The sequence below is a fragment of the Pongo pygmaeus genome, chromosome 7 (genome assembly GCF_028885625.2).
Source record: "Pongo pygmaeus isolate AG05252 chromosome 7, NHGRI_mPonPyg2-v2.0_pri, whole genome shotgun sequence".
NCBI classification, from domain to species: Eukaryota; Metazoa; Chordata; class Mammalia; order Primates; family Hominidae; genus Pongo; species Pongo pygmaeus.
In genome coordinates this window covers 112,286,137-112,313,169 of record NC_072380.2, presented here as the reverse complement: position 1 = coordinate 112,313,169, position 27,033 = coordinate 112,286,137, and the positions used below count along the sequence as shown (strand labels likewise).

The 27,033-nt window shown below is 43.6% G+C and overlaps 1 protein-coding gene across 22 annotated transcripts in view; it reads right to left on the bottom strand.

The window, feature by feature from the left end:
- The window catches only part of VPS13B (vacuolar protein sorting 13 homolog B), a 915,151-nt gene that overhangs the window by 11,984 nt on the left and 876,134 nt on the right, over positions 1-27,033 (bottom strand). For all 22 annotated transcript variants that reach the window (XM_063669399.1, XM_054497603.2, XM_054497598.2 and 19 more), the window contains 4 exons: positions 16,214-16,332; positions 11,310-12,115; positions 6,078-6,254; positions 3,611-3,781 (listed from right to left, as the gene is read on the bottom strand). In XM_063669399.1, the coding sequence (XP_063525469.1) occupies positions 3,611-3,781; positions 6,078-6,254; positions 11,310-12,115; positions 16,214-16,332 (1,273 nt within the window). The remainder of the gene's footprint in view (positions 1-3,610; positions 3,782-6,077; positions 6,255-11,309; positions 12,116-16,213; positions 16,333-27,033) is intronic.

The following is a 27,033-nucleotide window of genomic DNA, read 5'->3' as shown; positions in this document are numbered from 1 at the left end:
CTTAAGGGCTGTCTCTTGGGATGTGCAACTCTTGAGTCACTCCCTCGGAGGGGACTTTTCTGATTTCACCTGGTGGAGGCCTGTTTTGTTGGGATTCCAGATGGCATAGCCAAGAGTGCCCACGAAGAGACAGGAGGTGGTCTCTGGGGAATCCAGCAGCGTGTCACAAACCAGGAAGCATCCCAAAAGAAGTGGGGGTCAGAGAAGCAATTGACAACCTGGCTTTGGTGTTCATGAGAAGGCATCAGGTTTGGGAGGAAACGCAGAACGCAGCTGTGATGCGGAGCTGCACTTCCCTTCTCAGTGCAGGCTCCAGAGTGTAGTAGAAAGTGTGGGTGTTGGGGAACAGATCTGGTAAATGTGGGCAAGGCTGATGCCAATACTGCACGCTAAACGGAGTTTTTCCAAAAGCCGTTGCTTTTGGAAAACTGTCATGGAGCTCATCCAAAAGCCTCGGCAGCATCTCTCAGCCAGCAGACACTTTTCCCTGCTGACCTGGGGCAGTGCGGCTGGGCATAGAGCTACAGACTTGCTTTAATTTTCAAAGGCCTCATAATGCTCCATAGTGTCCCCATGAGGGTGAAGCAGAGTCAAGAAGGCCCGCTGAACCCGTAAACATTTGGGGGAAATGTGTTTTTCCTACACTGGAACTTGCAGTTGTTCAGTCTCCCCACATCCTGATTGTTTCCAGGCCTGGAGCCCCATAGGGGTAGGCGACATGGTGGAAAGGCCCAGGCTCCTGTCCTTGCTGGAGGTTTGACCTGGCTAAGTCGCTTTACCTCATCCAAAGTTGCAAAGCTGTGAAGGGTTATGAAGTTGTGAAGGGTTGTGAAGATTAAATAAGATGACACCTTTGAAAATGCTTTGCCAACTCTAAACTTTTCCTTTAATATATTTTTATTAACTGGGTCCTTAACGTTTCTGTCTTTATTGAAGAAACTGAGCAACTAGAATATCTATTTCACTGGCATGGGTTTAAAACTATTACTATCATTATTTTGAGACAAGGTCTCACTCTGTCCACCAGGCTGGAGTGCAGTGGTGCAATCTCAGCTCACTGCAGCCTTGACCTCCTGGGCTCAAGTGATCCACCTCAGCCTCCTGAGTAGCTGGGCCCACAGGGATGTGCCACCATGCCTGGCTAATTTTTGTATTTCATTTTATTTTTGTAGAGATGGGGTTTTGCCACATTGCCCAGGCTGATCTTGAACTCCTGGGCTCAAGCAGTCCACTTGCTTTGGCTTCCCAAAGTGCTGGGATTACAAGTGTGAGCCATGTGCCCGGCCTGGGTTTCAAATTATTATGTGATAATGGCTGTAACTTCAATTAGGCACTGCATTGTATATGGCAATTTCAAACACCATTTCTGGGGAAGAATTACATGGTGGCCAATCTATAACTTTCCAAAGTGAGGAGATTCAGTTTGTTGTACTCCCCTCTGTGCTCTTGCCACACACGTGGTAGTTCTAGGACCAGACATTTTGAGATAACCCAAAGAGTACATGAAACAAAGGAAGTCCTTGAAGTCTTACAGGAAAGGAGGCTGGGTTGAGTCAAGCTTGAGATGCCCACTGTGAACTCTGCAGAGTCCAGACATGGACACACTGCTCAGGGTGTGAGCTGGGCTGGGACTGGGGCCGGCCAGTGTTGGCAGGTGCAGCCAGCATCTACAGAGGAGGTTTATGTTACCCCAAGAATTAATAATCTTCTGGAAATTACCAGATATGCAGAAAGACCCCATGAGCCCACTGTAGTTTCCAAAAATGAATTCCCTCACATGGATAAGGATATGCAAGACACAATGACTACAGCAAAGATCAGAGCATTATGACTTACCCTGTCAACAGGACCCATGCCCAGAAAGATGACCTCATCAGGGCTGATTCGTGACTCCTCACACAACTGATTTTTCCCATCAGGTACAATCTTACACACTGAAAACGGAGCATTGGCTGGGGTTTCTCTGACTGGGAAGAGACTGGAACCCTTGGGCGGGAAGGGAGTCGGGGGTTGAGGTGGAGACAGCCACACACCAGCCAGCCCAGGGGTCGGTCTCTCTCTCTCTCCTTGCCTAGAAGCTCCTAGAAGGGCTGGGGTGGAGCAGAGTAGTGGTACTTAAGCCTCCAATTAATAGCATCAACAGGTCCAGAGTCGCAAAACAATGACCTTGAGATCCTCAATATAACCTCATTGTCACTTCCTCTGGTTACAGCCACTTAATCCATTGGATTAAGCGAAAATATTCCTGCCATTGCTCAGATGTTTCTTTTTGCTGAGGCACTCTTGGAAACCAGGCAACTCTTATAGTTCATTTGCTACCATACTATGATAATGATAGGTTCTGTTTACCAAACATGAGCATGGTGGCTGCCATATAACTACCCACTGTTAACTTCTAACAATGGTATCACCAGGCCCAGTGTACAAAAGAGAAACTCAGGTTCAGAGAAGAACTTGCCTGAGGTCACAAAGAAAGGACTTGAACACCCTAGCCCAAGGTCTGGGGCTTCTGAGGGCTTCTGAGGTCCACTGCCACACCGCCTTCCCCAAAGGAGTCACCATCACCTTTGGGTTACTGAGTTAAGCAAGAAGGTTGCTCCTTTACGCAGCTTGTTTATCACAGGTCACCAGCTTCCCAGTTTCCACATATTATCAAATGACAGTGCCCCACACCACTGAATGTTTTTACCTATATAATTTCCAGCAACTTAACCTGAACTTGTACCATTTTACCACTTCCTCCCAGAGCCTCAGCTGGCTGCAGTTGCCAATCGAGGAGTTCTGTAGAGAACTGAAGATCAGAGAGAGGGCGAGTCCTTTCAAACTCATCTTTTCTACCCTTTGCTCTGCACTGCTTTGGGTCACTTTGATCTCTGGGAGGCACACACTTCCTCAGATGCGCGGAAGGCACATTGCCAAGCAATACAGTTTTAAATTCTTTTGCAAACAAATAAACAAAAAATATCCTTGAAAATCCTGCCCTGCAAACTTTTAGCTCTGAAGCTTCCTTTTTATAAATTTTTTAAAGCAACTTATTTTCAAACATTTGTAATATTTTGAAATATGCAGAGCAATGTTCACCTCTAATTATACCGTCTGGCTGCTCTACAAACAATAATTGCTCTGAGTCAGGCTGATCTCAAAAAAGTAAAAGGACAAAGTGGGCTCCTCACTGAAGTTTACATGACATTTGCATGTTGCTCTAGTGTTTCTCAAACAAAAGAAGCGGCTCAGCATGTGTGGGAGTGAGGGAGCCAGTGCTTCGGAAGCGTTGCCCATCACATTCTTCAGAAAGCAAACAGCTGGATGCTGCTGTCCTCTTGCAGACACCACTATGCTTAGAGCGGGTCCTATCAAATTAGGATTTCTTTTAAGAACTTCAGTGAGGCCCAAGATACATTTCATACACAAAGCAAACACAGGCGCTACATGTGCGGCTGTGCAGGTGAGCCCCTGGCGGGACGCACTGTAGAACTCAGAGCAAGTGCCTTACCTTCTCTGAGCATTTCCTGGTCATTCCCAGGCAGAAGGTGAAGTTGCCCAGTCCTGGGAGACCCTGCACCTCAGCCTGCTGGAGTGCAGACAGGTGGGAGGCCCCGCAGCCCCTTACCAAGCAGGCTGATGCCCAGCCGGGACAGGCCCTGTCGAAGCCCCTCGCCCAGGCTCTCGGGGAGCTGCCGCCGCCACTCCTCCTGCCGGTTGTAGTGCTCCTCATCCAGCGAGAGCCGGTCCATGTTCCGGGCCAGGCTTGTGGCCAGGTTGGTGATGGATGTGAGGGTACCTGAGGGAACAAGAGCATGGGGTTAGCCTCCTTGTCACATACATGATGGACCTCAAGGCAGTAGTTTCAGAGGCAGCAGAAGCACCTGTGGCCCCTCCTGGACATGCCCAGTGGCAAGTGATGGTGACTCCCTCTCAGGCAATTTGGAGAAAGAGCCTTAAGAAAAGAGGTAAACAACTGGGGTGGTGGCTTACGCCTGTAATCCCAGCACTGTGGGAGGCCAACGCAGGAGGATTGCTTGAGCCTAGCAGTTCCAGACCAGCCTGGGAAACACGGCAAAACCCTGTCTCTATGAAAAGTTAAAAAATTAGCTGGGTGTGGTGGTGCACACCTGTAGTCTCAGCTACTCAGGAGGCTGAGGTGGGAGGATTGCCTAAGCCCAGGACGTCAAGGCTGCAGTGAGCTGCAATTGCACCACTGCACTCCAGCCTGGGTGGCAGAGTGAGACCTTGTCTCAAATAAGATAAGATACAATAAAAAAAGAAAATGAGGTAAAGAGGAGCACTTGCCCACAGGGGTGATGACACTCTTCAAAGGGTAAGAATCACAGGTACAGAATGCAGCCTAGAGTTTCACATGAATCTATCCTTCACTATAATTTAATTTGTCAAGGTTTGGTTAAAACAGTATTGATGCCTTCATTGAGGCTCAATTTTGAAGGTTAAAATCTGCCTGCTCTGATTTTAAAAGGTAAAGTTATATTGCTAAGTTTTAGAAAGATTATAAAGAAATATTTCAACTTTAGGAATAAATTTTATTCCCTCCATATAACTTCAGTCATAACAAAGGGGGAGATACTACACCTTATCGTTTGCCATTCTGAGGATGTAATTCTTGTGCCATGGAGAATATGTGCAATTTTGATATTCAGGATGTTAACTGAAAAACCAGTGAGGGGAATAAAGGGAGTAAATCATGTGAGAGCCGTGAATCTGTCTGGTTTTCCTAAGAAGGGCTATTTCAGCATTTGCTCACAACAGCCACAATTCCTCTAGCAGGTCTGCACACATCTCAGTGAGCGAAGCCTGAGCGACTTTCATGGACAGATCTGGACACTAACAAACTAGCTCATCTGTTATTGCAGGTCCAGTTTCAGGAAGAAATGCTCAATGTCGTTTTTGCAGCTGCATCTTTACCAGTAATCTGAAAAGAAAAATATCTGCGTGCGCACACACATAGGGATGCCAACAAACCAAACAGATTTTGCTAAGAGAAGAAAAGAACAAGTGTAAAAAACATTCAGTGAGTCAGTAGGCTGAAAATACCACTGAGGTTCAATTTAGCAGGTGTTAGTTGTCTTATTTTAACATAAAAACAACAGAACCACAGAGATTCCAGTGTCAAGAGTGAGCAGTCTGCCAGTGACTCATGGGGTGAGTTTCTGCAGCTCAGCCCCCAGTCCTCCCAGATGATTTGAGGCCTGGGGGAGTGTCCTTTTCATTGTCCGTGGAATTTGTTTTTATGACTCTGGCTGTTCTCTTGCCAGCCCTCCCACCCACAGTCCCTCACCCCCTCTATGGATCATGGATTCTCCTATTTCAAGATCAAATCTTCTTTTGAGGCCTTCCAGAGACTTCCACAACCTGTCCTATGGCCTATAGTCAGATGCCTTTTACGGGAAGAAGCCCTTTGCCCTGTTTTCCTTGCCTGCTGCTGAGAAGAAAAGGGGACTCAGATGGTCCTTGTTAGTTCCCAAGTCTCTGCCAACCTGACCAAAATAACATCAAGCACACACACAGATAAAACTAAAACACTGTCCTTGCGGGAAGCACTTTGGCCTCCGTGCCCGATGACATGTCTGGGCCACAAGATGGCACTGTTTACGTGGCGTGCTAGAGAAAAGTTGGCTGTTTCACCCCCAAATCCGCTTCCATGTCAGCATGTATCCATATCCTTAAGAAAGTTATGACAACTGTATCTACATTTAAAAAAATATGATGAGGCAACACAGTGTAGGGTTTCTGATGTTTAGGAGAAATCCTGAACACCTTTAATATTTCTGTGTTTATCACATGGAATAACAGTTGAGCCAATCCTTGTTTTCCCAATGGGAGGCTTAAAATTCTGAAGTTTCTGAAACATTTTCACACACCACAGGCAAGTAGTGATCTGTTCAAAACATAAGACATTATATATGAGCTTTGTTACAAATCCAAACTCTCACTGCAAGCTAAAAGGCCAAACAAAGCTAGAGGCAATCTGAATGCATTTAAAACTTTAGCACATTCTTTAAAAAAAAAAAAAAAAAAAAAAGGGAAGAAGTGAAGGCATTATTACAAGGAACGGAAACCGCTACCTTTGGAGATGTGCTTTACAAACGATGTGGTCCCTCTGGAGACGCCACTCACGAAGGCTCGGGGGCCCCGGGTCAGCCCCTCGTACGGAAGCCTGAAGAAGTCGGCGACCCCGTTTCCGATGCTTCTCACCAGGCTTGCAGGGCTGCCAAGAATCTCCAGAGACCCCACTACCCAGCCTGCAATGGACCAGAGGGAAGGGGTGATTGAAACCTCAAATGCAGAACTTTCAACATTTGTGAAAAAGTGACCCATTTTCCCTGCAATTCATTTTTCACACTAGAATTGGGAAAGTAATCTGTTTCTTTGGAAGAAAATAAGGGAAATAAGTCATTCCCTGTGAATTCATAAATGGCAAACTTTCATACTTTATAAATCAAAGTGATTCTCTGACGGCCCCACAAATGGCTTTAATATGACTGCCTTGCCCGAGCCTCCCATATTCCTGCTAACAGGGGTCCATGTGCTGGGGACGCACTCTGCCACCACCTGAGGAAGGGCGCCTTCTTGGGTTGCAGGTGTTTGCAGGTGGGAGGTTCTCTCTAAAGCCTCCCCGAGACAGCGGAGGCACCAGGATAGGAGGAGATGCCTGGTTGGGGGCGGCCAGATGCTCAATGGCGTGTCGCAAAGTGGATGCAAACTTCTGACAAGAATGGAGGGGTTGTTTTTAATCTTTCCTAATCCTACTGAGTTGAGTGCTTCCCTTTGGAGCAGAGCTAGACCCAGACAAATGTCTTGGACCCTTCAACCCCAGCTCTGGTTATGTAAACACCAGCGACAGGGACATTCTTTTTTTTTTTTTTTTTTTTTTGAGATCGAGTCTCACTCTGTCACCCAGGCTGGAGTGCAGTGGTGCAATCTCGGCTCACTGCAACCTCTGACTCCTGGGTTCAAGCGATTCTTCTGCCTCAGTCTCCCAAGCAGTTGAGATTACAGGCACATGCCACCATGCCTGGCTGATTTTTTTTTTTTTTTTTGTATTTTTAGTAGAGATGGGGATTCACCATGTAGGCCAGGCTGGTCTTGAACTCTGTGACAGGGACATTCTGATGAGGTTAGTGAGAGGGTAGTGTTCCCTTGTGCATGTCCCAGGAGGGCAGCTTTGGATCTGGTTTCCTCCTGAAGCTCGGGCTGGCCAGAAGCTGGCCTGCCACTCAGCTGCTGCTGCCCCATGGGAACGCGGCTGTGTGTGGAGTCCGGCAGGCACTGCCCTTACCCTGGCTCTCTGGGGTGGGGATTTGGGGCTGTAGGCCCCAAGAATTGGAGGGGCAAGTGAAGGCCCAGGAGAGGAGGAGTCTGAAAAGACAGCTTTCTCTGGGAAGCCACTGACCTCCCCAGCCTGGTGCTCAGAGCCCGGTAATGGGAAGGCTGTGGGGACAGGACTGGGTGGGAGCCATCCCTCCTTCACCAGCAGGCTCTGAAGAGGACAGTCCTGTGACAGAGATCCTCAGCTCAGCGATCTGAGGGGACTGGGAAGGTGAGGGTACAACGGCCACACCAAGGTCCCGAAGAATCCCATGCCCAGCCCACGAAGAGAGGGACGTTCTTAAATTTCGAGCCCTCCTCCCTTCTCTGGAACGTTAGGATGATAACACTAGGGTTTAGGGCAAAGGAGGGAATAATTTCTGGAAGATAAAGATTACAAATGAGAGGCCCTATGGATGCCAGGCATTCAACACATTTAATTCTCACAGTAACTGTAAGAAAAGTATTCTCTCCCTTCAAATCAGTGCAGGCTAACTGGTGACTGAGCTGCTGTCTGGGTCAGGGAATGGACCAGGCACAGGAGGCAGAGGTGAATGCAACACGGTGTACTGCTTCCACGGCCTCACAGGCAGGAAAAGGAGGAGACTGAGGCTCGGAGACTAAGCCAACTGCTCACAGTCCCCTGGATGATCCACCTGTGGGCTGGGTTTCCAACCCAGGTTTTCCTAATTCCGAAGCCCACCCACCTCTTCCTTCTGTGAGCTCAGGCTGCAAAGAGTAGGCGAGGGAGCTGGGGAGGCTGCGGAATATTCCTCCATGGAGAGCCTTCTCTGGAGGTAAAGAAACAGCAGATTCCCTTTAGCCCTGAATGGCTGTAAGGTGTACCTAACGGCAGAAGGTTGATCTAGAAACATCTTAATTCCCCATCTCTCCAAGGAGTCCATGTATAAAAGAAAGGAGAGTAGCTATGGCCAAGCAGTGTCCCCCACGACAGGCCTGTTCAGGTCGGTGCCGCGGGCGTACAGAGGGAGTGGGAATCCACCTCGGCCTCTTGCTCCTGCCAGTGGCAGGTCCTCCCCTGTTGTGGGGTTGGAACCCTTGAAGCCTGAAGCCACTGCCTGATAGAAGGGCTATGTGTAGGCCAGAGCTACATCTCAGTGACATCTGAGCTGGCCAGAAAAGTGCAGACAGATCCAAGGGTACTCCTTTATTGTCCTTCAAAAGCAAACTATCTTTTGCTCAGTTGTTTGGAAATTGTGTTGAAGAAGGGAGTCTGCCTGGCTCCCATCAAACTGAGACTTTGTGTTAGAGAGGGGCCTCAGGATAAAGACCACATGCTTTCCTTCAGATAGGGTCAGTTACTGATTTCCAATTACTATTTATTTTTATTCTGCCTCTCCCACCCATACTTTTTTATTTTTAGTTGTTTCTTAATATTTTTTATGTTTTTGGAGATGGAGTCTCACTCTGTTGCCCAGGTTGGAGTGCAGTGGTGTGATCTTGGCTCACTGCAACCTCTGCCTCCTGGGTTCAAGCAATTCACCTGCCTCAACCTCCCAAGTAGCTGGGACTACAGGTGCATGCCCCCACGCCTGGCTAATTTTTTGTATTTTAGTAGAGACAGGGTTTCACCGTGTTGCCCAGGCTGGTCTCGAACTCCTGAGCACAGGCAATTCGCCCACCTCGGCCTCCCAAAGTGCTGGGATTACAGGCATGAGCCACTGTGCCCGGCCTGTTTCTTTATTTTTAAAACCTCTTCAAGTTGATACCACAACTTCCCTAGAAATGAGGTCAGGGTGTTTTCCATGACAGGCAGGGGAACTCTGACTCAAGTGAGATGTGGGTGGGCAACTTGCCCACCTGCAGGCAACTCTCTCCCTTCCCTCGACAAGGATGCTAACCTGGGAGTCTGGAGCCTCCAGCATCTTCCCATTTCCTACTCCTTCAATCACTGCTTTCTTTTAGATGATCTTCAGATTGTCCATAGATTTTTAGTGACAGAGTTTCCAACAGGCTCTGAAAACTTGGCCCTCTGTATTAGAATCCCTTATCTTGGTATACAGTGAGATTGGAACGGCAGCTTAGAGGATTTTTAGGTGAATTATATAAAATTCAAACAGAACGTTCCTGTGAAAGCTCATTAAACATATAAACCAAAACAAAGAGAGCTCATTTTTAGCACACGGGCTGCTACTTGGTGCCACAGGTAGAGTTTCCTTGCTGCTTACTGCACTGCTGTGTCGTGCAGAGACTGAATGGGAGCCTTCGTCCTTGCCAGGCCTCAGATTGGAGCTCAGTAACCTACGTGCCTGCTTCTTATGTGAAAAAGCAAAGGCTGCCTGAAGGGAAAGTTTCTGGAATTGTTTATAAATACACCCATCTATTAAATTTGAAATGTGAACTGCTTATTTTTAAATGAGTTTTTAGCAAGAGGGAAATGTTTTCTTCATTGTTGTGCAAGCTATCAAGACAACAGGTCTGGCAGGACCCTCTCCCTGATCTTGTTGTTATCTTTTATAAAAGAGTCTAGATAACCCTAGTAAGTCTATGAATTTCATTATGGAGAAAATGTAATCTGGCCAATATGGCAGTAACACAGGTCGTTTACTGCTGCAATCTTAATCTTATATGGGAACGTAATCACAAAGTACAACTTTACAAAGAGGATACAGCAACGGCTCTCTCCTCTGTTACTTTCAGAAAGTAAGATTTCCATGTTCTTTATTGGAAAGGGCTGACAAGGCTAACTCTGGATGCTATTCTTTGCTTGAATTTCTGGGAACCCAGTTGTCAAATTAAAACTGCTTTAGAGTGAACCTGGCTCAGGAACACACACTGTGATGCCGATTACCATAATGTACCCTGAGACCACATGGTTCCCATTACTCAATCTTACTTTTTGGGACAAGGTCTTGCTCTGTCACCCAGGCTGGAGTGCAGTGATGTGATCATAGCTCACTGTAGCCTCAAAGTCCTGGGCTCGAGCAATCCTCCCACCTCAGCCTCAGTAGTAGCTGGGACTACAGGTGCACGACACCACACCTGGGTAATTTTTTAAACTTTAATTTTTTGTAGAGACAAGGTTTCACCAGTTGGCCAAGCTGGTCTTGAACTCCCGTGCTCAAGTGATCCTCCCACCTCAGCCTCCCAAAGTGCTGGGATTACAGGTGTGAGCCACTGCGCTCGCTACCCATCAGTCGCTAGTACACAGTAGTCCCTCTACAAAATTTTGTATGCATGTTCAAGCCACCTCCTGCAGACTTTTCCAGCCAGACTGAAAAGGGAATCCTTACTTTTCCCAATGAGTCTCTGAGAAACAGCAGCCCTCAGCCTGCAAGAGGCCACCTGCCTGGCCCCAGAGAGTGGATGGGCCATTCCTTCTCTTTGAGCTCAGGTCTGTGGAGAGGCTGACACACTCACAGCCTTCCTTTTGCCAGCTGTCTAGACAGGCAGTGCAGCACTGGATAGATAGAGGGCTCAATGTGCATCTTACGAGCACACAAATCCTCTGAATTTCTCACCTATCGCTCTTCATGAATAGCAATGAAGAAAACTAATAAACGAGAACTGGACTCCTTTTAGGCCGAGGGACTGAAGACCTGGGCTAGTTTTCCTGGTGCTCTAGTGTGCTAAGAAAGGGCTCTGTGCCTGCAAGGTGCTAAAAGAAGTGTTTGCTACACTGAACTAAAATTCTAAGTTACAGAACAGCTACTACTGCTTGAATGTTTATTAAATGGCAAGCAAAATGCTGGGTACCTCACGTACTTTCATCTGATCCTCTCAGAAATCTTCAAAGCCATTTTATCGATGAGGAAATGGAGACTCAGCAAGGTTCAATAACTTGCCCAAAGTCTTACAGCTAACAGTGGCAGGCTCTAGATTTAGATCCAGTTCTGTGTGACTGTAAAGCTCAGGTGTGTCACCTCTTGCCAATTGCTTCTTTAGGTCTTGAAATGAGGTGTTACCCCCAAGCGTGCCATTTCTGCCCAGGCTCTAGCTCATCACAGACCCTCAGCTTGTGTTCTTACCTGCTCTAAAAAGGGCCCCAGCGGCATAGTGCATTGCCAGGGCGTGCACAAGCTGCCTCGCAGTGGTGAAGATGGGTCCTCTTTCAAACACCGAGAAGGAGAGAGGAGTGTGGTCTGAGGCTATGTACAGCTTGAGGGAAGCGTGGATGCTGACGAGCAAATTCACTGGCTGGATCACCAGTTTCCGTAACTTCACAGGATTCACCAAGGCCCTGGCGTGCTGTGTGACCTGCACGGGCAACACCTGTTTACCCCCTGAGAGGTGTGTGGAGTGACCAGCCAACCTGCTGTTAGGAAGGTAGGTGTCAAACAAAGTCTTGATGTAGTATACAAATGTGTCTTCCACATATAACCGAGCAGGTTTTAATTCAAAGCTGAACTCATTAATATCACAGAGGATGCTCTTGCCTTCATTTAAGGTGATACGAAGTTTGATAAAACATTTTTCCTTGTATTCTTCCAACTCTTTGTTGGATATGAGGAGACTCTGCATTTTGGAACACTGAATGGGTTCTGCTTTTTCTCCCTGGCAGACTAAGACAGCAAAGTGGAAATTGGACTTGTTATAAAGCTGGTTGTCTAGCTGCAGGTCCCCACAGCAGATCTCCACACAGTAAAGTTCAAACAACGTAGCCACAGGCTCTTCCCCAGGGAAGGGACCAGCTCCTGGGGCCACACAGAGAAAAACGTTGTCCAGTGTGAGTCTCAGAAGCTCAGCTGATGCTTTGTGGTGGGTGAGATCATCAAACACTGCCAGGCTTAACTGAGTGATGAACATTTTGAATGTAACAATCTTCTCTGGGGCTCTAGAGGAGAAAGGGACAAGAACATTAGTCCCCCCTACTCACCTGTTCTTTCTCTTTTCTTTCTTTTTTAATGACAGTACCCTATTAAATACCTCCTGATGGGACATCAGATTCTCATGAGAGACAAATAAGAACTCAACTTTCAGTACATTGTGTCTGGACGGAGTCAGTCACACTCCAACAGTATTGGGAAATGTTCCCAATGGGACTATTACAAGCTCTTGTCATGTTTCCTTATGTTTCCCTTATCAACACCAGATTTTTACTCCAAAATCCCTCTAGTCTTTGTGTACTAATTCTCTGTCATGATGATCACAAGACAGAAAGAGATAATAAAGTAACTGAGACTCCCTAAATTGAAAAAGTGATGTGAGCAGAAGAAAACTTAGCAGGAATTCCTGCCACAACTGCCCGTCAACCGTGCATGAGTCCATGCTCGGCTCTTCTCCATCTCCATTTCTGGGGTGGAACCACCCTTGCTTCTGTCTCAGGTGAACCCCTCTCCAAAGTGCACCAAGTCACTCTGCTCTCACCTACTCAAAGACATCCCTCCATCAACTCATATCCCTTTCCTCCATCAACTTTTTCTTCATTACTAGCAGCTTGTAAACATGCTGTCATCTCTCAGCTCAAAAAATCCCTCATGACTCCACTTTCTCCCTTAGCTACCACTCATTTTTCTGATCCTCTCTACACAGAAACTCTAAAGTGTGTTCTATACACATGGTCTCCAACTCCTCTCCTTCCCTGCTCTTTAAGGCTTGCTCCAAACAGCCTTTTGTGCCCCCATCCCCAGCCTAATAAAACAACTCATCAAGGTCATCAGTGACTTCCATTTGGCTACATCAGATGATGGACTTTCAGTTTTTTGCTTATTCGACATACTAACAACATATGACATTGCTGACAACTCCCTCCTCCTGGAAATACTTTTCTTTCCTGTCTTCTCTCAGCTCTTCTACTTCTCTGACCACTCGTCCTCAGTTACCTATGCAGATCCCTCTTCCTCTCCCTGACCTCTTAAAGTGCCTAGGGCTCAGCCCTTGGTCCTTTTCTCACCCCCATCTTCACTGACTTCCTTGGGGATCTCATCCAGTCTTATGACCTGAAATACCATCTATATGTTGATGACTTCCAAAGTATATACTTAGCCTGGAGCTCCTCACTGAACTCCAATCTTGTGTATCAAACTACCTATCCACACAGTCACTTAGATGTCTAAATGACATCTCAGCTTATCATGTCTATAACCAATCTCTTGATCTTTCCTCCTAAATCTGCAGATAGTCTCTCTCATCTTAGTTAATGGCAACCATATCCTACCAGTTGCTCAGACCAAAAATTTCAGTGTCATCCTTGATGCCTCTATTTTTAGCCATTACTCAATGTATTAGGAAAATCCCATTGACTTTTCCTTAGAAGTATATCCAGAATCTGACTGTTTCTGACACTTCCACTGACACCACTGTAGTCTAAGCCATCAGTGTCTCTAATGTGAGCAACTGTAATCATCTCCTAACTAGTCTCCCTGCTTGCTTGTGCCCTTGTTTCTCTACAGTCTACTTCAACAAAGCGGCCAATGATCTTCTAGAAATTTAAGTCACAGGGTGTCACTTCTATGTTCAAAAATGCTCCAATGAGCTCCTCATTTCACTTAAAATTAAAGCTAAGCCCTTCAATGGCTCATAAGGTCTCCCTCCTTCTAGCTCTTACCTCCTGGACCTCATGCACTGCTACTTCCACTTCCACCCCCTCCACTGGGCCCACAACAGCCTCTTCCCTGCTCCTCCTCGATGCCAGGCACGTTGTTGCAGGCCTTTGAACTGGCTGTGCCCTCTGCCTGGGAAGTTCTTCCTTCAGATAGTCACATTACTAACCCCCTACTGCTTTCCAGTCTCTGCCCAAATATCAACTTCTCAGTGCAGCTTACCTACACCAATTTGTTTAAAACTACACTTTCCCAGTCCCTTGGCCCTGGCACTGCCAGCCCCTCTTACTGAGCTCTGTTTTCATCCCTGTAGAATGCTGACCTTCTACTGCACCATAACATTTCCTTTCTTTTTAGGTTTACTCTCTACACCCCCCACCACCTTGCCCAATTCCATGCCTATGAGGAGAAAGTCATCTTCTCCAGGGCAGGGATTGGGCCTTTTTATTTATGGGTGTATCCTCATCCCATGCTAGGCATCCAATAAGCCCTTGAAAAACATTTGTTGAATGAATGAATGAAGTTCCAAGAAATACTTGTACCTTTCTCATGAAAGTTTGCTTCTATTGTTATTAACATTTATGCCCTAGATAAAATGTTTCTGAAATTGTTGAATAAACCTGAAATTTTCTGCTATACTAGTTAAAAGTTCGTCTTCAATTTTGTTATGCTATTAATTTTTTATGAACACTTTTGGGCAAAGAAAACATTCTATCCAATATTGTTTGAAATATTATAAATTCAAATTAGCAGAGTCCAAATTAATGAGTTCTTAACCATATATGAGAAGCAATAAACTTTTTTTGTTGTTGTTTTGTTTTGTTTTTTTCCGAGATGGAGTCTCGCTCTGTCACCCAGGCTGGAGTGCAATGGCGTGACCTTGGATCACTACAACCTCCGCCTCCTGCGTTCAAGCGATTCTCTTGCCTCAGCCTCTTGAATAGCTGGGATTACAGGTGCCTACCACCAAGCCTGGCTAATTTTTGTACTTTTAGTAGAGACAGGGTTTCGCCATGTTGGCCAGGCTGATCTCAAACTCCTGACCTCAGGTGATCCACCCACCTTGGCCTCCCAAAGTGCTGGGATTACAGGTGTGAGCCACCACACCCGGCTGCAATGAACTTTTTAAAAGAAAGATTTAAACAAATGTATGAAAGTTGGTGGTATTTATATTTTAATATTAAGTTATTTTTTCTGATCATAAAATAAATGCTATTGTAAATAATCAAAGTACAGAAATCAAATAATAATTACATATTAAATAACTCATTAACCCCACATCTGTTACCAATTTTGAGTTTTTTTGTTTTCAGTCTTATTTCTAGGAATGTTTTCTGTGTGTGTATACATATGTACTTATGTATGTATGTATGTACACATAACACATAACTAGGATCATATATATTCAATATTATATTCTACTTGTTTTTAGATTATTATATAATATGCATTTTCTATTCCATTAAAATTCTTTGAGATCTACTTTTTGCAGTTGTAACATTTATAGTACAATTATGTATCATCTATTTCCCTATGGATGGGCATTTTTACTTTGAATATTTTGCTATTGTAACTAACTGTGTGATATCTCTCACTGTGTACATCTCTCTGTGTATATCTTTGCCCACTTCTCTATTTCCTTAATTCTTAAACTCTTAATGCACTTAAAAGTGGAATTTCTAAGCCAAAAGGATTTTAAAGCTCTTAATATGTATTACCAAACTGCTTATAAATTGGAAATAGTACCAATTTATACTTTCACCAGGACTGTATATGATACAACATCATTGTTAATTTGATAAATTAGCATTTCTTTGTTTACTTATATTTCCTCTTCTTAGAATTTTCTGTTCATGCCTATTGCCCCTATTTTTGTTTCTGTAAGGCTATCTTTATATTATTCCTATTGAATTATGTGAATTATTTTAAATTAAGGATATTAACTCTTTGTCTATTTCATGTTTTTAAAACCTGATGGCAACATTCAGGTCAAAGTGGGGGGTGGAAAATATGGCTCTAAGAGGCGTATTTATATTTGATGTAGCTCTCATTGCTAAGTTTTATTATTAATTACTACACTGTCATTCAGACACAGAGGTATTAATGTGCATTTCATGCTAATAATAGTGATATGATTCCAAGATGCATAGTTTGTAAATGAGTTTGTTAACCCTACCACAGAAGGAGTGCAAGTGGTATCTAGGAAAGATGGTTTATTGCTACCTATTGAAGGGATGATTTAGTGCTAATAACCATATTTTTTATGGATTACATGATAATTAACCAAAAGCTTTAATACATATGTGGAGATGACAAAGATAAATACTAAGTTTACAACTTTATAACAGTAACACTTACTGTGTTGTTACTGGGAAAATAATTAAACCTACCTGTTAGTATTGGTTAAAATAGGTCCTGCTTTTCCTTCTGGGGCCACAGTGATGAAGATTGTGCCACACTGATGTACAATGTCCACATACACATAGCCAAAGCCAGTCAGGAACACAACCTGCAGAAAGAATATTCAAAATCTGATTAAAAAGAAATAAGAAACACTATTGAAGTGGCTTGACTTCAAATGTCTCCAGTTCTGTTTCAATACCACAAACAATTCCTGGTTATATTTCTTTATATCCATGTGTACGGGCTATTCAGTTGACTTGAAATGAAAAAAAATACCCAAAAGATCAAAACCAGATTTTTCAATATTCAGCTGTAAGGTTCATAGAAAAAAATGATGGATGATGGGGCATGAGTGTCTTCATTCTCTGCTTCTTTGGAGCTGGCAAATAACTCTGTGTGGACTGGAGTTCAGACATGGGGCCCGCTATATGTGTGCATATGGATCTTTGTGGAAAAAAACCTAAAACTCGGGACTTGAAGTGCAATGTGCAAACAACTTTCAGGCTCTTGGGTGTTGACTTACTTCTATAGGGGTGGCCTTCTGGGCTGGGGACACAAAAACATACCTCAAAACCCACCTAAAAGCATATCACAACCCCTCCAGGGTCTTTCATATAACTTGTAACAAGAATGTTAGATATAAGTTAATTTGCTTGGAGTAAAAAATTAATTTTTCTACCACGAGAAGATGGACTAAGACCTAGAAAAAAGCTCTACCTCAGGATCCAGGTGCCAGACAGCGGAACAAACACCCTTTCAGTATTAAATAGTGAGTTGCTTAAATGGGTAAATATTTGAAAACAGAACAGGGCTATTTCAAAAACAACTCCAAAAACATCATGTTCACAGCCAGGATTACCTGAGGGTAGGGGCAAAAACCTCCTTATGCTTGGGAAGGCTGGTTCTGATGATTTGCAGTATCAATTCAGTCCAAGTCTGGGCCCTATGTTATTATTAGGGCAGCAAATAAAATCAGACATACTGAAAATTCCTGGATAATATAACAAAGGTGGCCTCTTACTTGACCAACAATGAATATATTCTAATTTTGATCATATGAAGAAGCACCAGAGTGTACACAGAACCACAGGAGAAAGCCAGAGAGTTACATTTGGAAGCAACTTCAAGGTCACTGGGCTTCTTTCTCATGCAATGGCTTTCTCATGGACTTCAGAAATTCAGAATTTCTGACCATCTTCAGCATGTAGGTTACCTGGATGTCATCTCTGCCTTCTCCCTCTGCTCCTTGCTGCAGCCCAGCCCTGCCAGCTCTGCCTGGTTCTTCCACTGCTGCCTTCTTTTTCATTTTACAGCCTCTGCTTCAGCTGAGGCCCTTGTCTGCCACTCACTGCTCACCATGCCTAGAATATACTTTTCCCCATATAAGTCCTTTCAAAAGCCTGTATGTCCTCGTGCATACAGCTTAAAGGATAGCTTACTCCATAAAGCCATTCTTTAATTTTTCTGTTCCCTTCTGGACTGACACCTACTTCTACATTCTAAAACAATTTTAACCATATTTCTAGTTGATCAAAAATATTATTGTCTGTACTACAGTTACTTATGTGTCTGACCCAATTATTAGATTGTACACCTCTTGACAGCAGAAATGGAGTCCATTTGTTGTATCTGTATTCTCTATGAACACGTTTCCCAAATGGACTGTTTTGCAAAAATATCTTTTTCAAAAGACTTGTATTCTGAATTTGCCCTATTTGTTCCAAGGTAAAAATTAAACTTACAATAAAATTTGAGAATAAAACATAATTAATGGCTTAAAAATGGCTCAGCTCATGAATCTAAAACAAAAGAGATATTCTTTAAGAAATATTCCTATCTATAAACGCCATCCCTTTGTATGATACATAAGGTAAATCAATTGCTTTTCTTTACTAGGTTGAAAGATATGAAATTATCCATTCAGTAGAAACCTTTATAAGTCCCATGCTCCCATCTCATATTCCTTTTCCTAAGTCACCGTCCATAACTTCAGGACTCCTTAGAGGAGAGAGGCAGGGGATGCGAATAGAGAAATATTTACTGTTCTGCTCTTTCTCGAAGTGATTTTCAGGCATTATGAAATGAGGATACTTACACTTTCTAAGATAATAAACCTAAGGTAAGGTGATGGTTTCTGTTAAATGCCCCAAGGGCCTTCTGAAGGCAAGCAAATTAACCTGAACTTTCATGGTACTTCTTCTGACCAAAAACCTAGACTCTGGAGGGAAATTTTTGCTTGTTGTCCCTTTCACTCACTGCTATGAATGGAAGAAACACAGACTTTAGTCTATCCTTGTCTTTTCACATTTAGAGAAACAACTCACACCTTGCAGCTTTTTGCATAATGGCAGCTCTAGGGGTTAGATAGTTAGGTACCTGAGTGATACAGGAATTAGGCATCTATATCCAGGTTCCCCACAAGTCCAAAGTAAATCCTTATCTTGGTCTAATGGTTTGAACAATCAATTACTTGACAAACACTTAAAGAGTGCCTACAAAGAATTAGTCACTGCATCAGGCACAGAGAAGATGCAATCTTATCCTTGCATTGCTCACAGCCTAGTTGGTGAAAAAGCCAAGTACACAAACAATGAGATGACAACTAACAATTCCAGACCAGAGGTGTATAAAATGCGTCTCCCTCTCAGTGTATTCACCATCATGGACTCTGTGTAACTTCCGTGAGGGCACTGGTTTTGTGTGTGTTTTCTTCAGTACTTACAACCAGTGCCGGGTACTCAATAAAGATACAGCTGATGATCTGAACATACATCTTCTCAATGTGGCTTCTGCTGTATTGACTTCTAGTGTCCACCCATGTCTAGCTCTTCTCTCCTTCTGGGAATAGAGCAGGATTATACTCTCCACCACCCCTGCAGTTAGATATGGTCTTGTGACTAGTTTTGGCCAATGGGCTAAAGGCAGAATTGATATGTATTCCTTCTAGAGAATAAATAAACGCTTTATGTTCCACAGCTCAGTGGTGGGCCAAATCTGGTCCACTGCCTGCTATTGTGAATAAGGCTTTATTGGAACATGCTCATTTACTTACATATCTCTCCATCTATTGAGAAGTCGGGAAAACGTAAGGCCTGCAAAACCTAAAATATTTACAATCCAGACCTTAAAAAAATATTTGTTGACTCCTGCTCTAGATAGCTGTGGAAGGCTGTTGCACAATGAATTGTACATCCCAGTATCCATGCCCTTGTGTAGTACCTTCCCATACTGACATTGGGCGTGGCTATGCGACTTTCTTCAGCTAACATGACATAAGCAAGTAAGAAGCTTGATACAGCTTGCTTATTGAGGTTTTCCTGCTTGCCACCCTGGGCTAGCCTCCTTAAGGAGGACAGACAGCATGGTGAGAGAGACACCCAGACTTCCCAGCTGAACCCATACCTCAGCCAACTCTCTAGGTGAATGCAGATGCATGAGTGATCCCAGGCTCATCCTGCAGAAAAGTCACTTGGCCATTCCTCAGAATCATGAGAAGTTGTTAATCATTCTTCTTTTAAGCCAGTAGGTTTTGGGGTGGTTACTTACAAGGGGGAAGATACGAGATGATGGACTTTCCCTCAACCTGGGTCCCTGAGTGACCATGTAGAACAAAACCCCCTGAGGACACACACTAGGCATTTAGCATGAACAAGAGGTAAGTTCTAGGCTTATGATAGGCAGCATAACTGAGCTTATACTACTAATATAGATATTGTTGATAGAAGTAGCGTTCTAGCAAAATCCTACAATAGGAGACCCTGGCTTAATGGTCAGACAGTAGAAATTGATATTGAAAGCTATAAAAATGGGCATATATGTTTTGAAGTCATAAGATATTCAGTAAAACTGTTGCTTGAGATGACTTGAGAGGCAGATCATAAACTTCATAAATCTGTAGCTCTAGAAGATGAGGTCTGAAAACCAAACATCAGTGGTGTTATGTTGGCTGCTGTTGCCTGTGTCTGGAACACTACGTTTTGTTTTATGAAGAGATGAGCTCAGGAAAGAATTGGCCAGGTTGCAAATAAAAATGGAATAGAGAGATTCCAGAAATGTAGACCCTTGCAAAATTAGAAATAATTTTAAACCTGCTATGGTCTGAATGTTTGTGTTCCCCCAAAATTCATATGCTGAAATTGTAGCCCCCCAGTGTGATGATATTAGAAGGCAGGGCCTTTGGGATGCAATTAGTGTCCTTATAAAAGAAGCCTGAGCCCGGGCGCGGTAGCTCACGCCTGTAATCTTAGCACTTCGGGAGGCTGAGGCGGGCGGATTGCCTGAGATCAGGAGTTCTGGACCAGCCTGACTGACACATGGTAAAACCTCGTCTCTCCTAAAAATACAAAAATTAGCTGGGCATGGTGGCGGGCGCCTGTAATCCCAGCTACTCAGGAGGCTGAGGCAGGAGAATCGCTTGAACCTGGGAGGCGGAGGTTGCAGTGAGCCGAGACTGGGCCACTGTACTCCATCCAGCCTGGGCAACAAGAGTGAAACTCTGTCTCAAAAAAAAAAAAAAAAAAAAAAAAAAAAAAAAAAAAAGCCTGAGAAAGCCCCTCATCCCTTCCATCATGTGAGGTTACAGTGAAAAGATGGTCATCCGTGAACTAGGAAGTGGGTCCTCACCAGATACCAAATCTGCCAGTAACCTGATGTTGGACTTCTTAGACTCCAGAACTGTGACAATAAGTTTCTGTTGTTTATAAGCTACCAGTCTGAGGTATTTTGATATAGCAGCCTGAATAGACTAAGATAAAGCCTCAAATAGCAAGGTCTAAAATTAGAAAGCCTCTGAACACGAAGGCAGATTAACACTCAGCCTTAAGACTGACTATAGGCAACACACTCACTGTTAAAACTTCTTAACTGTTATACTGACTTGGAAAAAAATGTATAACTTTCCTGTAGAAGCTCTCTTAAATCCAGAGAGGAAGGAAGCAAGTAAGCAAAGAAATGTGTCTTAAGGACCATGGATATGGTTCCTGGCACAGGGAATTTTCTGGAAGCAAATAGGTAAGAAGTCTACTGAGTTGAGAAATTACCACTGCCTTATACACTTACAAACCTGGAGTAAAAGAGACTGTGATTATGTGAGATGCAATACAAACTTCAAGTGTCCAAGGAAGATCTCCCAGAAGGTGGAGCCAGGAACCTGAAGGACAATGGTAAAAGCTCCTTCAAGATTAGAAACAGTGCTCAGTGAAAGCTGATTTCTTGCTTCCAGGGTATAGACCCCACAATATGTGCCCAGAAAACATTCAGAACTGCTATAGGCAAGAGACTGCTGTATGTCTCTCATTCTTCCCCCTTCCACAGTGGAGGGGTTATTACTGTTACCCTGTCCTATAAAACAGCAGGGAAAGGGGGAGCAGGTAAGTCCGTAGGTCTCCAGATCAAAGGGCATCACATCCAGACTGAGCATCGCTTAGAAGTGCTGGACTTCAAGGGTGATGGAGTGACTGCTTCCAACCTTGGGGGGAAGATTTGTTCTGTGTGTGGGGAAAAAAATGATAAATGACTGATGGCCAAGGGGATTTTTTTTTCAGCTGTTTGTTATCACAGAATAACCCGGCCAGTCCTGATCATTGCCATCATTTGGTTCTTTTTTACTTTCTTCACTAGTAGAGTGAGGTGGGGTGGCGTGGAAGGCTCTAGGTGACATATACTAAGAGACTCACCATTTTGCCATTTGAATCTGTGTTAGAGCACTTCAGTCAGCAAGACACTATCATATTTATTTTTTGAGAGAGGGTCTCAGTCTCACTGTGTTACCCTGGATGGAGTGAAGTGGCACGATCATGGCTCACTGCAACCTCCGCCTCCCTGGGCTCAGGTGATCCTCCCACCTCAGCCTCCTGAGTAGCTGGGATTACAGGCGTTTGCCACCATGTCCAGCTAAGTTTTGTATTTTTCGTAGCAACAGAATTTTGCCATGTTGCCCGTGCTGGTCTCAAACTCCTGGGCTCAAGCAATCTGCCTGTCTTGGTCTCCCAAAGTGCTGGGATTACAGGCATGAGCCTCTGTGCTCAGCCCCATCATACATATGTTAGGTCTAAGAAAACCATCTGAGGCCTGGATACTGGTTTCTACTTAGTACAATATCTTCTACCACAATTACAAACAAGAAGCATTTTAATGTAACTTGTGCTTTTCTATGTACTCAATTATCTTTATTTGAATGATTATTTATATGTAACAAATTTTTTAGAATTATAACAATTTTACTAAGTAAATTAATTACAAGGTGACAAAGAAAATAGTGGGAAGTTTTTTGTTTTTTTAAAATATAGAGATGGGTTTTGCTCTGTCAACCAGGCCGGAATGCTGTGGCGTGATCATAGCTCACTGCAGCCTCCAACTCCTGGGCTCAAGTGAACCTCCCACCTTAGCATCCGAGTAGTTGGGAATAGAGGTGTACACCACCATGCTTGGTGATTTTTTTTTTAAAACATTTCTGCAGAGACAGGGGTTCTTGCTATGTTGCCCAGGCTGGTCTCAAACACCTGGCCCCAAGTGATCCTCCTGCCTCGGCCTCCTGAAGTGTTGGGATTATAGGCATGAGCCATTGCACCTGGTCTCCCTACTTTTGAACATTTAAGTTGCAGATAGTATCACACTCATCTTTTGCTGCAAGTTGATATGTCTAAACTGATCTGAAAATATGCTACTTAGGCATTTTATTTGTGTAGCTGACTTTGGGCTAAAAGTCATTTCTTAACAAAAAATATCATCTCCCATTTTGGGAAGGAATAAATATAAAATGTACTACTGATATCTCTATATATGTAGTTTGTAAAAGAGTATCTTAACTAGGAAACCATGCTATGGAAGAATTATAGACTTAGACTTTGAAAGGCGGGAAGAGGTGATTGAGCCCTGGCCTGTAGAAGGGGAACAGGAGTGAGACGGGGCCTGCTTGGTCTCAGGTGGAGGTCTGTTTTAAGCAACCTGGTGGACTGGGTTCTCTTCTCTGGGCTGGAGTCTGTGTTTTAGGAATCATTCGGGGGTTAGTTACGGAGAGAGACTTGAGGTTGGAGAGGCTGACAATGGAGAGACCTATTAAGGCGCTATTGCTAAAATCTGGGAGAGAGATGATGAACCAAAGGCCTGAAGCAGACCCCGGTCATAGAGGGAAGGGGCAGATTCCAGACACGACCCTGGTCACAGAGGGAAGGGGCAGATTCCAGAGACGTTTCTGAGGTATTTCTGATAGAAGCTGGTGGCCTACTGGATGTGTGGAGGATCAGAGAGAAAGGAAGACACTGAGAAGCAGTAGGCAGAAGGCAGGCTGGGAAACCACACAGTCCCAGGTTTGAATCCCAGGACAATTTATCCTGAGCAAGTTCACCTCTCAGAGCTTTGGGTAGCATCTACTTTTAAAGGATGTGACAGGGACTAATGACTATACCTTTAGAGAGCTTGAGATAAAACAGGCATTCAATATTATCTGAATCCATTTTATTTATGGTTTTTGTACTGGGAAAACAGTGATGACATTAACTGATGCAGAGACTCTAGAAGAAGCTGGCTTGGGGTAAGAAAAATGATCATCTTGGTTTCAGATGTGTTGATTTCAGATGCTTGTAGGATTTTCAGGCTGAGACGTCTAGTGGGTAGGCAGAAACACAGATTTGTACACTGGGAGTAATATGGGGGCTGGAGATCAATTTCTGGGAGTGACTGGGTGATAGGCAGTAGCTAAAGCTATGAGGTGAATTAGATATCCAAGAGAATAAAGGAAGATGAATTTCTAAGTTGATCAAGGTAGGAAGGATTGGATAGAGATGAAAAGAAAACAGTGGATATTCTGGATGTAATTTTTTCCTACTGTATACTTTTTGAAAAACATCTTAGGGAAATCACTACTTACTCCTGAGTATCTTTGGAAACAGTTGTGACTCAGCTAGAACAAACTGTAAACACATAGGAGACTCTAGACCAGGGCAGCTAGCAGACATTCAGAAGTCAGTGCCAACTTGCTGGTATCTGTTTGATGCCCTGGAGTACTAGGAAGGTGAGCGAAGTAAGCAAGAAGTCAAAATACCTGCATTACACATTTTATAAATCAGACATTCACCTGCAATGACTTTTTTCTTTATAAAAATTCCTGAATTGGAGGGTAGAGATAACTCTGAAAATTACTACCTGCTGCTTTAAGCTTTAGTATTCAAGGTTACCTCTGTGTGATCTGCACCAAATGGACAGATTACACATTTGAGTCCTGGTTCATCAAGGCACTTAACAAAGTATGTTCTGATATTCTTGTAGATAATATCTTACATTGTATAGTTTAAAAGTGATTTTAGATGCATTTTCTTATTTAAGGAACATGGGCTAGATGAGAGTGGAGTCTGGCTGACTGACCCCATGCATTCGGGAAGTGTCTAGTGATTCACTGCAGTATGTCGACCATGAACTTGTCCTGTTCAACATATTAATGACCTGGATGAACATGTAGAATGCACGCTCACCACATCTATGGATGACATAAAGCTACCAGGGATACTTAATATGTTAGATGACAGCATCACAATTTTTTAAAAAGTGATTTTAACAAGCTGGACTAGGCCAATATCAACAAGACTTAACTTATTTGGGATAAATGTAAAGTCCTGTCTTTGGGTTCAAAAAGTCAACTGTATAGCAAGTCATATGATAAAGACCTGGGGGATGTGGTTGACCACAAGTTCAATAATAACAAACAGTCTGAACTCATTAATAAAAAGCTAACTCAATCTTTTACTTTATTAATGGAAGCATAGGGAGTTAATAGCTGGTTAGACCACATTTGGAATACTGTGTGTAATTCCGGCTGCCAGATTTTTAAAAGGGAACATAACACACTAGAGTGTTCACACAAGGGTAACTGTGGTGATGGGTGTGGAAATTGCATTTACTGAAGGAATGATTCAAGGAACCAGAAATGTTTGGCCTGGATAAGGGAACACTTAGGAAAGATGTTGGAGCTGCCTTCAAATAATTGTAGCGTTGCTGTATTTGAGGGGAAATAAACAATCTGTGATGTCCCAGAGGGCAAAACAAAGATGAATGAACGGATGCTACAGAGTAATAGTTTTCAGATTGATACAAGAAGAAAATTTCTCATAGCTACCACTGGATAAGTAATGACTATTACACTGGGAGCCTTCTGGGGTGAGATGTCATGGAAGGGATTCTTGCATTAGGTGAATGCAGAGATCAGAAAATCTCTTCTAACCTGTGCTTTGATGAACTTTCAGGCAGCTACTATTTGTAGCCAGGGCAAGACTTCAGAGGACAGACAGTGGCTTGAGCCTGGTGTAGGAAAAACAGGACTAGACCACATGGGAGCAGATTTAGGCTCCAGCTTGCTCCTGCTTAGTTGCAAGTCACCTAGCTGATTACTCTTTAAGCTTCAAATCTCTCATCAGTAAATAGACATAAAAATTATTGCCCTGTCTTAGAATTTTTGCAGTGATCAAAGGCTTTATCTTCCCTTTACTGCATTTATTGGTTACTCAAGTCTTTGAAGGCAGGAATTATGCCTTATTTAGGGCAAAGGGTTTGGCACCTGATAGGTCCTCAGTAAAAGTTTGAACAAATGAATAAAAGAATGGAGACTGTGCCTATGAAAACACTTGGTAAATGGCACAGAGCTGTAGACATGAGGGACTGTCATTCTCTCCTCCCCACAAAACAATCCATTTGTGAAGAAACAGCAGTGACATTGACCTGACTACGAATGTCTGCTAAGAGTCAAAGATCATGAGAATTTACTGGATCTTTTCAGAAGGGAATTTACCTGCAAAGGGATCATTTTAATTCACTTTCTGGGGTTCAAACTACTCATTCTTTACAGTTCAATGGCTCAGCAAGTACTTTTCATAAACAATGCAATGACTCCCCATGACTCTTAAGATAAAAACCAAAATCCTTGGTAGGACCTACGGGGCCTTGACAGGTTTGGTCTCTCATCGCCTCACCAGCCCCCTCTCCTACCCTCTGTCATCTGGCGCTACAGCCACACTGGCATTTAGTTCCCTGAAAGGACCACGTGCCCTCTGAACACTGAAGCTTCAAACACATTGCTCTTTCTACCTAGAAAGATTCCCTACTCTCTTGCCTAGGGAGTGCCTGTTCATCTTGAAGGCACAGAGGCAAGGTCTCTCAGTCAGAGACACCCTCCTTGACCTCTCAAACTTGTCTGCTGTACACCCACATAGCACAACTGTACCTTTCCTGCATAGTTCTTTGTAGTGCTTATAATACAACTACCCACACGATTACTTGCTTATTACCTATCTCCTCCACATGTAAACTTGAGGGCAGGGGCTGTGCTCCATTTTTGTTTAGTATATTTTACATGGTGCCAGTACCAAGTTATAATGTCTGGCATACGTTAGAAACTCAGTATTTGTTGACTGAATGAATGAAGCAGGCTTCTCAATGTTGTTGCTAGTTAAGTGGTAACTACTATGTTTTCTTTGTTCCTTGTTTTGACTTTTTCAAAATAATGTTGCCTAATTCTGACAAAAGCGGTTTCTGAGTATCAGAAATTGAAATCCTATACACTATGACAGGAGTCTGAACTATTTTCCTGGTAGGATCAAAATTATGACTTAAAATTATTGGTGTAAACTTACTTTTATGACTTTATTTATTGAGCACCTAAAGACTGTTTTTGTCCTAAAGTCAGGCTACCACCAACTATCAAATCATGGGTATGAGCACCAGGTGCCACCTTCAGGTCTCTGGTTGAATAACCATGAGATGTCTTCTGACCAGGTGTGAGCCAGGGATCCAACCCCAGAAAGCCCACAGCAACTTCACA